We start from the raw sequence: 12,561 nt of genomic DNA on the forward strand, positions 1-12,561 counted from the left end.
CTGCAATCCCTCATACGCTCGTTCCTTCTGCGAACAGTTTACACACAAATATGCTCAGCTAATGTTTCATGAATGAGACCAACTGTTTCTAAATGACCTGAACCATATCGCTGTCTCACTTACTATTTATAGTCTAATGCCAGTCCCATCATACGTGTTATAAGGTAATATTGGCCTTGACGATTTATTGGTCATGCTCTAACAGCCCAATAGCAGAACAGTATAAAGTGATTTTAATTGATCCCTGTAGGGCAGTTTGTTCCCTTTCTTTTCTCCATTGTGAGGTCAGAGGTCAGGCGCAGTAGCAGAGCTTCAGCTTGGGGGCTGAAGCAGGAGAGCTCAAGAGCACGGGGAGGATACTTGTGAAAAAAATGACTTTAACATAGATTCTCCTTTTGATAAACAGTTCTCTATGAGTTTAAGACAAAGCTTGGTCTGACCTATATACTAGGATTTGGTGTGCTGATGTATTTTTATGAAGGCACTTTCTCAAGTTAAACCAGGATCAGGTCCTGACAGCTTCGTTCATGACATAGTCTATGTCCAAACTGCTTATTAAAGTGATCATCAGGCTAATACTGTTCCAGGGTATCCCTATCAAAATATAAATATTTGTGTTAAAGAATAAAAGTGACTGTTAAGAGGTATTTTTTAATATAGACATTAGGGCTGGGCAATAAAATGCTAACGATATCAATTGTGATATAACATTTCCAAGATTGAGATGTAGTCGGTAGAATGCATTCCAGCAATGTCTGCTCCGCTCTCATTCTCCAGCGGTGTCTCCGAATGTCCGCTCACTCTCATTCACCGCCCGTGTCTCCGATTGTCTGCTCTGCTCTCATTCTCTGCCAGTGTCTCTGCTGGTGTGTCCGCTGGAGTCTTTGAATGTCAGCTCCAAAACATAAAAAGATGAAATTGATTTACTTTTTTTTTTTTTTTTTTTAAAAAAAGGCTACTTTCCAGCTTTTTTCATTTTTTTGTTTTTTTTTATGAAAATGCAAAAATTAAATTAATCTGTACTCACCACATCTCAGCCTTTCATACCCTCAGGTAATGAAAAACAAACAAAAAGAAGTTATCAGTTATCAGTATCTTATTGGCCACGAGAAGCTGGATATTATCAGTATATCGGTATCGGTTGAAATAATCATTATTGTGCATCACTGATTATGATATCTTCATATCTCACTTAAGAGTCAAAGGGAACATTTAAGCTTGACAGAAATAGTGATTTGATTTATATTGTGATATATATCGATATTGACTGATATGAAAAAAATTATTGTGATAAGACTTTTCCATATTGCCCAGCCCTAATAGACATTAAACATTTCAGCTGCAGAACTGCACAACACACACATTTTTACAATATGTACCAGGAGTGACAGGCAAACAGGTCCTGACTTGTCAGCCTGGCAGCCAGCAAACTGCTTTGGCAGCTTTTTTAAGTGAATTCTTAGAATGACTATAAGTGTACATAATATGATATATAGTGTGTATAAGGGAGAGCTTTTTACAGTTCACAATTTGTCAGTGTTATTTTCACATCATGGCAAAGTAGCATGTCAGTTGAAATTTATTAAGCTGCTCTTTGCAGGTTTATATTTAGTGTGTGTGTGTGTGTGTGTGTGTGTGTGTGTGTGGGTGTGTGTGTGTGGGAAAGTCGGCTAATGCTCTGTGAGAACATTGGCCCTCAGTGCGTCTTTATATTTACAGTTGATTACTTTTAAATCAGGAGTTATTTAAAGTTACTTACTTGCTTTATCCTGATGGATTTGCTGATATTGCAGCAGGGAGGACCATGACCGCTGCACATTTGCACTGTACACACTCTTAGATGATGTATACTATGCAAAACCATACTCTTTTCAGGAGACCCATGTCTCTAGTATTCACATCACACATATAGACTCTGATATATAGCAAAGATTTACACCTTAAAACTTGATGAGCGTCCTAATGCAGATAATCTGTCTTTAACGCCTGTTAATTTTTCTTGATATTGATACCATTATACAGACTGCTTAACAGTCCCAGTCTTTATAGATACTACTATTGATACTTTTCTATTATTTGGTGGAAAGACAAGGCAACAGTATATTTTTAAGAGAACTGGCTTTGTTTTTATTGCTTTTAATTGGATGAAATGTCCTGAATATTGAAGAAAATTATGTGTTTATGTTTCAGAATTATTTCATTTTCACACTTAAGAATTGGTTAATGTCTACTGTCACTTTCAGCCATATTTTTAGTGATTAGGAAATAAATTATTTTATTTTAATTTGAATATTTACTTTAGGCATCAGTAGTTTTAATTATGTATTAGAAGCTAATTAAAGCTCAGGATAAGACATTAAACAGGTTGTAATTCCACCTCTACTATCCATTTTATATTGCTGGGAAAACAAATTCCTCACTCAAACAACTGTACTATTTAAGGTTCTTGTCAAAATGTTTTCCTTTTCTTGATGTTACATTTGAACACATCATGATGATGTTTTATTTACTTTTGCCTAATGATCATTTTACTGAGCCAACCTTGAATACATCACAGTAAAACCTTATCCAGCCTTGTTTATTTAGCTAACTAGCTCTTATCCTGCTGCTTTCAACTTGGTTTTCAACAATAGATTTCTATCTTTTACTGGCGGGATTTGCTACAAAGTTTGGATGTGCTCACCTCTGCTGCTGTGAGTGGATGATGATGAAGACAATCGATGTATGCGGACCAGTGATTGGATTAATGTGATGTGACTCGACTCGAGATGTAATGTTATGTTATATGACCTGCGGGACTTAACAGCAGTATGCTCAAACGTTATTGATTTTTTGTGATTTGAAAAAAGCAGAACCGGGTCCTCAATAGAATCGATATCTATCCCCATCCCTACATGTTGCCTGTTCACATCTCATTCGTACTTTGGATTCATTTTTGACAGTTGGATTACACTTTGTCTCCTGTCAGTTGTCAGTGCAGTGTGACTGACCTGGACTGGGTTAGGTTGTCGTAACTCTCAGCCACCTTCAGTTTTTTTCCTGTCACACTAACCTCGGGTGTGCGTGTGTGTCCTGTTGTGTATGCCGCAGTCCACAGAGACAAAGCCAGGGTTTAGCTGTGTCTCATGATTTATTCATACCATGTGTGACTGTGCAGGTGTGTGTGCGCGTTGTTGTTGGTGTGTGTGTGTGTGTACAGCAGAAGGCTTAACAGGGTTTTAAAACTTCAGGCAATAAGAAGTAAGCTGATCAATTGGACTGACGGTCTTAACATTTTGATGTGTAGGTAGATGGAAACAAAGATAGATGGACTGATGAATTTAAAACCTTTTGTCACTTTTACTTATTTGTCTTTTCTCTTCTTCCTCACAGGCAACCAGACAAACTGGTGGTGGTTTGGACACGCAGGAGTCGGCGGAAATCCTCCAAGGTTTGTATTTGATTATTGGCGTTCTCAAACAATACAAATAAACAATGTAACAGACAAAAAAAATATTTATTCTTTTGTCTCTGTGCAGTCCCACAGCTGGCAGCCTGGCATCAAAAATCCCTACAGAGGAGTGGTTGTGTGGCCTGTACCAGAAAACATCGAGATCACCGTCACTCTTTTTAAGGTAAACAACAGATTTTTAATATACACCCAGACAAGTATATCTATATTTAAGACGGACTAGGGTTGTTTATGGAGCATGTTTATGCAAGTGACTAGCCCTCTCTCACCTCACCTCAAAAATGTGTTGACTTCTATTTTTGAGATGTTTAATGTCAGAAAAAATTGTTTGTTTTTTTTAGTCATATAAATACTCCACAATTATCAGTGAGATGAATTATATGAAGTATAGATTAGAATTCAGTGCTCAGTGTTTTTGTGCATAAAAGGTTAATTTTATTTTTTTGTGACCAGAAGGTCTTGATATATGTATAGTAAGTAGTATAGTTTTGTGTGTAAATGAAACAGCTGTACAGACAGTATCTGTCACCATGGCTGGCTTACTTAAACATGCTTGGCCTCTGTGCTGACAGGCTAGCTCAGAGCTCAGTGTCTTGTTACCTCTCTGTCTCTTTACTAGACCTCCTGCCACAAATATCTATGTACCTGCCTCTGTTTTGTGTTGCTTTTTCACTGAAAAGGTCACATTGGGATGTCTTGTTGAAGTTCAAAGGGAAAAAAAGACCAACTTCATGGGCATTGACTGAGTTTTCAAGGCCTTTGCTTGTCTGGCACTGCTGTACATGATAGTGTTCCTCTATTCTGGGCTCATTTCCACTTCCTGTCCCAGAGGAAGTAATAAAGCACTTTTTGTAATGAGACACAAAGCAAGGCAACTGAGGGCACAGTTCACAGGCATCAGTTTAATAAAGCCACAAACCAAATAGCATTGCCTCTGCTGCCTAAAAGCTTGGCATCTTTGTTGGACAGTGTTCTAACACTACAGCTGCTACAGTGAAAAATAGGGGATATCCGATCACTGGGAGACAAACTCGGCCCTGCTGAGTTATAGTGTCATAGAGTTGTAAAGCTGGGGTGAATTTTTCCGTGGGTTTCATACAAAAAGGGATTCATTTTTAAATGAAACTCCACCAGTTTTGCAGATAAAAGACAGTTCACTCTTCACAAAGAAACTCAGGAATCCAGGATAATGGATTTTTGCCAATATCAGATATGCTAATACTTTCTAACTCATTTTAGCCGATTGCTGTTAATGATATATACACATGTGTTTTTTCCACCTAAACTGGAAGTGGAATTAACATATTACGCCTCCTCTTATCATGGTGGCAGACTGGCGGCAGACAACACAATACAGTGCTTTTGAAAATGTACACATTTTCTGGGCAAAACAAGAAAAGTAATTAACCTTACTTTACATCCAAAACATACTATATTTATTTTTATGTATCAAATTTTAAGCAAAACTGTAAAAATTCGTCCCACTTTAACAGGCTTGGAGGATGCTCTCTCTGAGACAGTCCTATCAGTAGTGAAAACCAGGGTAAATATGACCCATTTCAACTAATTAATGTCGCATTAATTAAAAGGTCATTATATCAGCCTGTCATGTCAGTAGTAATATTTAATTCAGACCAATGCTGATACTTCATTTTAAAGCCGTTACCTGCCAATACTGATGACATGCTAGTACTATTGTTTATCCCTCCTCATCATCCTGTTAAGATTGCTGTAAAATGTATTTTGTGGCCCTGATAAGACAAAACAATAAATGCATGATGCAAAGTCAGCAAAACATGGATTTTGGAATTTATAGCATTTACCAGACAGTGAGCAAAATATGATGGTTGCATCAAATTTAGATTCCAGAGTTTTCAGAGCTTGAGCCATAGGAGGAACAAAAAGTAAGGATATATAAACAACCTCTGCTGCAACGATTTTGACCATCTGTCTCTCGAGTCACCCAACTTTATGTGCAATACTAAATTGCTTAAGTTGTCCATTCAATTAAAAAAAAGACTGCTTAATTTTGTCCTAAATCTGCAGAAGTCCAACTCACAGTTGAGATATCTCTGCAGTATGTCGACTGAAGGTTAAAGTAAACGGTAAGAGTGATTTAGAGATGCTCTCATACCCATGTCTGGCCTGAAGTTCTGCAGTGAAAACAGCTGAGCTCAGCAGTATTGCAGCCTGTACCTCAGGGAGATGTACATCAGCATGCAGCCTGAGCTGAACTTTATAGACGGCAAAAAAATACTGAAATTAATATGTAACTTTACCGGGTAGCAATCTGACTGCTCATTTTGCAGGCAAAATCAATCAGAAGAGAGATGTTCAGATAGCAGAGTATGCACTTAGTACCAGCCAGTACTCAGTAAAACTCTGCATGTTTGGCTTAAGATGTTTTTTCTCATCTGCATTTTACAAACTTGCAAAAGAGTTTAATATAACCGTGTTAATTTTAAAACATTTTAGCAATGACAATAGGTCAAATCAGGGTTGTATACTGTCACTGATCTGTAGCTGATGTTTACCAAAATCACTAAACACTGCAGATAACACTATAAACTGAGGATAAACTGAGATGGCTGATAATGTTGGACTCTGTTGGCTTTTAGAATCAGTTTATGTTGCTGTGAAATAAAGGAAGGATGAGGCAGCTGTATGACTGGCTGTGTGTGTTTGTGTCCATGTGGGTGTTGTGTTTGACTATTGTGCCAGACTGCAGGAATATTGATTTCCTGGGGTGTGTCAGAGGCGCAGGCAGACAGAAGGGAGCGCCGGTGCATGTGTTTGCTTGTGTGTGTAGGTGTAGTACTGTGGCTGCAACAAACGATTGTACTCAATATTGATTTTATTGATTAATCATTTTGTCTTTGAAAGGCAAAAAGTAAGCGCAGTCGTGTGAGCAACAGTTACAGTTACGTCTGTCTCATATTACCTGATGTATCAGAAGAGCTATTTTAATGTTTATCCCCATTGTATCTGATTTTTAATAAAATGAGTCAGAGAAATGCAGCTATATTAAGCTAAATTTAGATTTTAACCTGATAAATTACTTCACCAACTATTAAACTATAATTTTCGTGTTGCGCAAATAAATGATTCATTGTTTTTCATTGTCTCAGCAGTGCGTTGTGCGTATTTTTGCTTTAGTGCAGGATTAAACGTGCATTGTTTGTGTGAATAAGCGTGTGTGTGTGAATAGGATAGATCTGCATATATTTGTGTGTCCAGCAGTAATTTGTGGTTGCATGTATCTGTGCCTCTGTATGTGCTCCTGAAGGGCAGTGAAGGTCATCTGTGCCAGCTCAGTAACACAGAGCTTCCTGCTGTCTTGCTGCCTCCATTACGGTCTCCTCTCATCACCTCACAGCGAGCTAGACAGGCAGGACATGAGGCAAGACAGAGACATAAGTAGACTATATCAGAGAGGCAAAGTGGACCAGACAGACAAAAAGACAGAGTCAGAAACATGTATAGTTTGTATTTTTTTGTGTTCTCGTGTCATGATTTATGGATGTTTGGTGTTCTAGTGTTGTGTTTTACCTTCCTGATTTCACATTAAGAGAAATCATTTGAGTGTATACAGAAATACAGTTAATTTCCAGTGGTAGGTACAGCTTGCTAAAACGAATGCCATCTAACAAAACATTCCTGCAATAAATCCTGCATTCATGAAAGATGTAATGTTTTGTTGAAAGTGTTAGCAGGGTGTTGATACAGGTGTATCATTTTGTATGATTCATTTTGTGTTGCTGTTGAACCGTATTGTATTATACAGAGAAGTCTTTTTGCTGTTTGGCCCAGTTTTATTGATATACGTGGTTATTTATGACAGAATATAAACATCTGTCAGTATAATGGAATAGCAGCACCGCAAACTGCAGCCTCGAAAACACCCCTCTCTAAAACTCAACATTATAACATTATAACCTACATGAAGCAGGTAGGATTTAAAGGACTGTTCAGTTAGACTGCATTCATTTTAGCCACGTGTACCGAATAAAGTGGCAACTGAGTCCACATACACAGTTCACAGATGGTTGTCACAACCAGACAGATACTCAGTAGCTCATTATCATTCGATTAAAAGTTATCACATTCATTCAAGACATTTGACACATGAGTGAGACAGGAAGGAGGACCGACAGACCGGGTCAGTGGGTGAATGGAGTGAGAATAGAAAGAGTGTTGGCAGAGCTGTCAATCATAAACTGCAGTTTTCTGTGTCAGAGCTCTTGTGTTGTAGGTCCTTTGACACAGTTATGACCAAAATGAAAATCTCCAGTTAAATACATGATTTGCTTCATGGTTGAGTAATTGACTTTTGCTCAAGATATGTTGTGTGATGTTTCATAATTGTTTCTGATGTGTAGTTTTAATGCTGGATCAAAAAGCCATTGTAGTCGGCTCTAATATATTATTTATTGTGTATTTAAGCATTGTTTTGTCTGTTTCTCTTGTAGGACCCCCATGCAGAGGAGTTTGAAGACAAAGAGTGGACGTTTGTCATTGAAAATGTGAGTACCATTGTTGTTTTTGTATTTTCTTTAACCTTATTAAGGGGTACGGTACTGTATGATTGGGTGCCTAGCTAAAATGCACAAGCAGGGTCGTTTGCAATGACTAGTGATGACAACTTTAAACTAGACAAACAAATTTCCTCATTATCAGCTATTCTCTAGGTAAATGTTTTTTGGATTACATATACAGTTACTGCCACCATGTGGTCAAGCTGTGCTATTACATGCTTCTGTCAGTGTGGATGGAAGCTCTCAGATTAAACCACAGTGCTGACTTACAGCATGTTGGCATACATGTATTACCACAAAGACAGTTTAGCACAGGTGTGTGTGTGTGTGTGTGTGTGTGTGTGTGTATTTGTGTGTTTATCATAGTAACAGCCTGAATTTCTATAAGCTTTTGTCAATGTCTTTTTCAGGCCACATCCTGAGGCCACAAACCTCAGGTGTGCTTGTGTAATACTGAGTTCACTTAACTACCAACAAGGGTTCTCATCCGTTATATATCCATTTATTTACAAATTTATGAATGCGTTTGAAGTCATTTTCATAATGCAATAGTGATTTTTCCACCCTTTTCTTGGATTTTATAATAATGTTCACATCATTTTTTTAAAGCAAAGGCAAGGGTCATCGCATGCTTTGCAGTATTACATGAAAACTAGGACTCAAAAACAGGGAAGGAGAAAAAAGACGAATTGATTGAGCAATTTGGGAAAATGGGAGGGATGGATTGAGGGAAAAGGGAAGGGAACAAAGGGAAAGGGAGAAGAGAGGAGACTGTATACCAGTGACCGGGAAACTGGAAACTTGCTGTTCACAAATGATTTGCTGTGTTTTTCTACTACATCTACTGGAGCCCATGTCTAAGTAATACAGACATGTTGAATAAATAAGGTCTTTGCGTTTACACGTATTTTAGCCTTGAGAGAAAAAATGCTCTCTGTGGCAGTGCAGAATAGAATCAGACTGCGGCGCAGTGAGCAACAACTGGTCAAAACTGAGGAGTCTCTAATGCAGCTGTAAATCATGTCAATCTCTCCATGGACTCTGGTCAAAAAAAGCAGCGCTGATTAAAAGTTAATCAAGATTGTTTAACATGTCTTTCTCACCTAAAATGTTTTCACAAACATAATTTAGCACACTGTTTTGCTGTAAAATGAGGAAGTTTGTCTGGCTGGTGGGCGGTGCTCAGTACTCCCGTTTAACATGTATCCTATATGACAGCCAAGTCATGAAGTTTTTCATTTTGCAGTTAGAAAGCAATGAAGCTGCAGTTACAGAATCTTGATTCACATATGTTCAGCACTGTCCAATTCGACAGTTTGACTCCAGCTAATGAGCGGTGTTTGACTGACAGCTGTGTTTGAGACTCCTCGGCTCTGATTGGTTGTATTTGTCGCATACTGTAAGGCCACAGAGCAGGAAGAAGACAGTTTTTTTTTGTTTTTTGGGTTTTTTTTTTTTACAGGCTCTAAAAAAAGCCTTTCTCATTTAATGCTGTGTGAATATAGTGACAGTTTTACAAACTATATAAAATGTATTTTTTTTTGGATAAAAGTTTCCAACTGTAACTTTAAAGATATATTGTCTGCTTTGGATTCAATTTGTGCTCAGTTATATTTGAAGAGATCATTACAGCATCTCTCTGTGTAATTCTACTAATTGTAGTAATTAATTGTAATTATTTTTGCTCTGTGGGATCAGAGGGGAAGATCTGTGATAGAGCAGTGCCTTTTGATCAAGTAGGGATTCACTTCAACATGGTGGGTCTATGTTGTCACAGGTGCCTGTTCTGGTTGTGTTGTTGAAGGAGGAGCCATCCTGCAGGATATGCACTGACACAGATAGCAGGAAAAGCTTTCAGTGCAAGCTTTTGAAGTGTTAGAGTGTCTCTGTTTGGTGCTCACATTTGATTGTGTTGGTCAAGGTTTTGAAGAAGCCAGTTTGAAAGACCACTAACAAACTCTTAAGGGCGTTTCATTTAACTGTTGTATGTTATGCCCGTTTTGTATTTCTGAGAAACACAGGCCTCGACATGTGCTGCCAAAACTGCTGTAATAGTAAGAGGTGAAGAATGTTATTCACCAGCTGAAGAAAAAAGTTACTCTGCTCTGACTTTGTTTTTGCTGACATGGAAGTCTTTTACGGAGCGTTTGTGAGGGTAATGCTATTTCACATTTTAGAAACAGATTTGCTTCATTTTAAGGAAACATGAGCCGTTATGTGAGAGATAAAGTACTTTATCAGGAATTAATCTTAAACATTTTAAAGTTATGAGAGTCACTAAGATGGGCAAATAAATCTTTAATGAATACTTAAAGCTAGTGCCAACTTCCAAAATGCTCTGATGTGTAAACTTTTTGACTTCTGAGAGAGGGGGGGCATCGCAAGTGATCAACAGGGATAGACCTCTGAGACTCCTCAACCCCCCTTTTTTTAAGTATGTAGGTAAAAAAAAAGAAGTAGAGCTGGCTGAGTGCTTTGCCACTGTCACTTTTGGTATACGTCAAGCTCAAAGGCACGACAGCAGAAACAGCTCTACCTTTCTCTCTTTGATAGAAAGCAGAGAAGACAAGCAGGTCAGCCGGTGTTCTCCGGCCAGAGCGTGGGAGAGAGCGAAAAGAGAGCAAGAAAGAGAGAGAAAAAGACAAGTTTGTGGGTTTGCCTGTGTCTCTGCATACCTGACTAATGACAGAAAGATCAAAGCCACACCAGCCCCCTGACAGCAGGAATGGAGAGCACGGAGGAGGGAGGGAGGACAGAGGGGAGGGAGGGAGAAAGCAACCTTATACTTACATACACCGAGGCAGTGGGAGTTATGATGAAAAGATGGCAAAGGCACTGTGAGAGAAAGGGAAATGGTGTGATTTATGTTTTTATTTGTTTATTTAGAAAATGCTTTTTCGGGGGTTTAGGACATTGGAGCAGTTTTATAAATAATACATAGGAAGGGCGCACGTGCACAGTATGCTTGGTTTAGATTTTTAAATTTTTTTTATAAATACACTTTTTTTTTTAAAAAAAGTTTGGTCATTTAATTACTTAATTTTTTATTTAATTAAACCTTTATTTACCCAGAAAAACCTCTTGAGATTAAAAATCTATTTTAAGTGGTGCAGCTTTAAGTCATTCTGCTGAAGTGTGCACACATATGGAGCTGCATACATAAGGGCTCTTTTGACAAACTCCATACGACCTCTAGGTTCTGCAAACAGAGAGCATAGACATTTTCAATCTATTTTTTATTTTTTTAATTTAAATTTAAAAGACATTACATTTGTCCTCCCAAAACTCTACAATCTTGGTAAAAACCCACATATCAGCAGCTATTTTTCATTTGTTCTTGTAGTTTTACAAGTGGTTGTCAGGACTGTAGCTCTGAGTTGTGCCAACTATTGTGATAATTGATTAATTGTGTGAGTAGTTTTTCATGCAAAAATGGCAAAAAAAAATTTAAAAAGTCTTTTTTGCTTTTCTGATTTCTGTGTTTTATATTAAACAGAATATTATTGGGCTTTGGACTAAGGGTACCAAACATTTAAAGACATCCCTCTAGACTTTCAGAAACTTGGATGGCCTTATTTTACTATTTTCTTTTTATTGCATTTTATAGACCAAATGATTAAGGAAAATAATGGAAATAATGGTAAACTGATAATGAAAATATTCGCTAGTTTCAACCCTAGTCCCGATCTCTTTGTTGTTGATTTTATAATGTTAAAATCTAACAGCTGATCAGTGTTGTTTGATTCAGGCTTTTTTAAGCTAAATGTTGAAGCCAGGGAAGCATGAGTCAGATTTATTCAGAGAAGATGGCAGCTTTTGGAAAAAAAACCCCAAAAAACACATCATTACACTAGAGGACAACATGTAGCTTCATCCACAAGTACGAAATAATCTGAGACAAAAGTGTGTTATTTTGTCCTTTTTAATATTGTATTCGAATGCTTGCTTAAGGATATCTCCACAGAAAGTTCATGTGTATTGTAAGCTTTTACAGCATGTAAAAGAAACAAAACTCAGATGCTTCCTTGTTTGTCTGGTACTGCAGTGCTGCTGATTGGTGCTCTGCTGTGACTTACACATGTTGAATCGCAGAATACTCACTGTTACTTCCTATATGAGACAGACAGAAAGAAGTACATATGAAGGTTGGTTTGCAAAGGAGCTGCATCATGCTCAAGTAATTCTCACCTTCACATATATTACATATTTTCAGTGAAAAAAGTGAAAATTCATATTATTTACTAAACTGAATGTTTTAGACATTAGACAAAGTGCAGTGTGCTTTTTAATTTAAGACATGCAATTATGCTTTTAATTGTGCAGCTGGCTCCTGTTTTCTCATCATTAACAGAGCAGATGAGCAGAAATTTAGGAGCTATATAAACTGGCCACAAGAGGGCAGTCTACCCTAAGATCTGTGACAAACATTTTTCAAACATCCACAGATAAATCTGCTGGATCGCCCCCTTATGTGACCTGAGTGTTTGTGTTTGTGTGTCAGTAGGAAATGAATCTTTGTGTGGCTGCATGTGCCTGTATGTCTCTGTTGAAACACGTGTGAGTAAAGTACAACGT

At 37.7% G+C, this 12,561-nt stretch overlaps 1 protein-coding gene across 7 annotated transcripts in view; it reads left to right on the forward strand.

Moving 5' to 3' along the window:
* ehbp1 (EH domain binding protein 1) overlaps positions 1 to 12,561 on the forward strand; it is a 185,671-nt gene that overhangs the window by 21,480 nt on the left and 151,630 nt on the right. For all 7 annotated transcript variants that reach the window (XM_088086125.1, XM_088086127.1, XM_088086128.1 and 4 more), the window contains exons 3-5: positions 3,373 to 3,430; positions 3,519 to 3,614; positions 7,921 to 7,974. In XM_088086125.1, coding sequence (XP_087942251.1) covers positions 3,373 to 3,430; positions 3,519 to 3,614; positions 7,921 to 7,974 — 208 coding nt within the window. The remainder of the gene's footprint in view (positions 1 to 3,372; positions 3,431 to 3,518; positions 3,615 to 7,920; positions 7,975 to 12,561) is intronic.

This window comes from Plectropomus leopardus, chromosome 13, assembly GCF_026936395.1.
Source record: "Plectropomus leopardus strain MGB_pleo_1.0 chromosome 13, ASM2693639v1, whole genome shotgun sequence".
NCBI classification, from domain to species: domain Eukaryota; kingdom Metazoa; phylum Chordata; class Actinopteri; order Perciformes; family Serranidae; genus Plectropomus; species Plectropomus leopardus.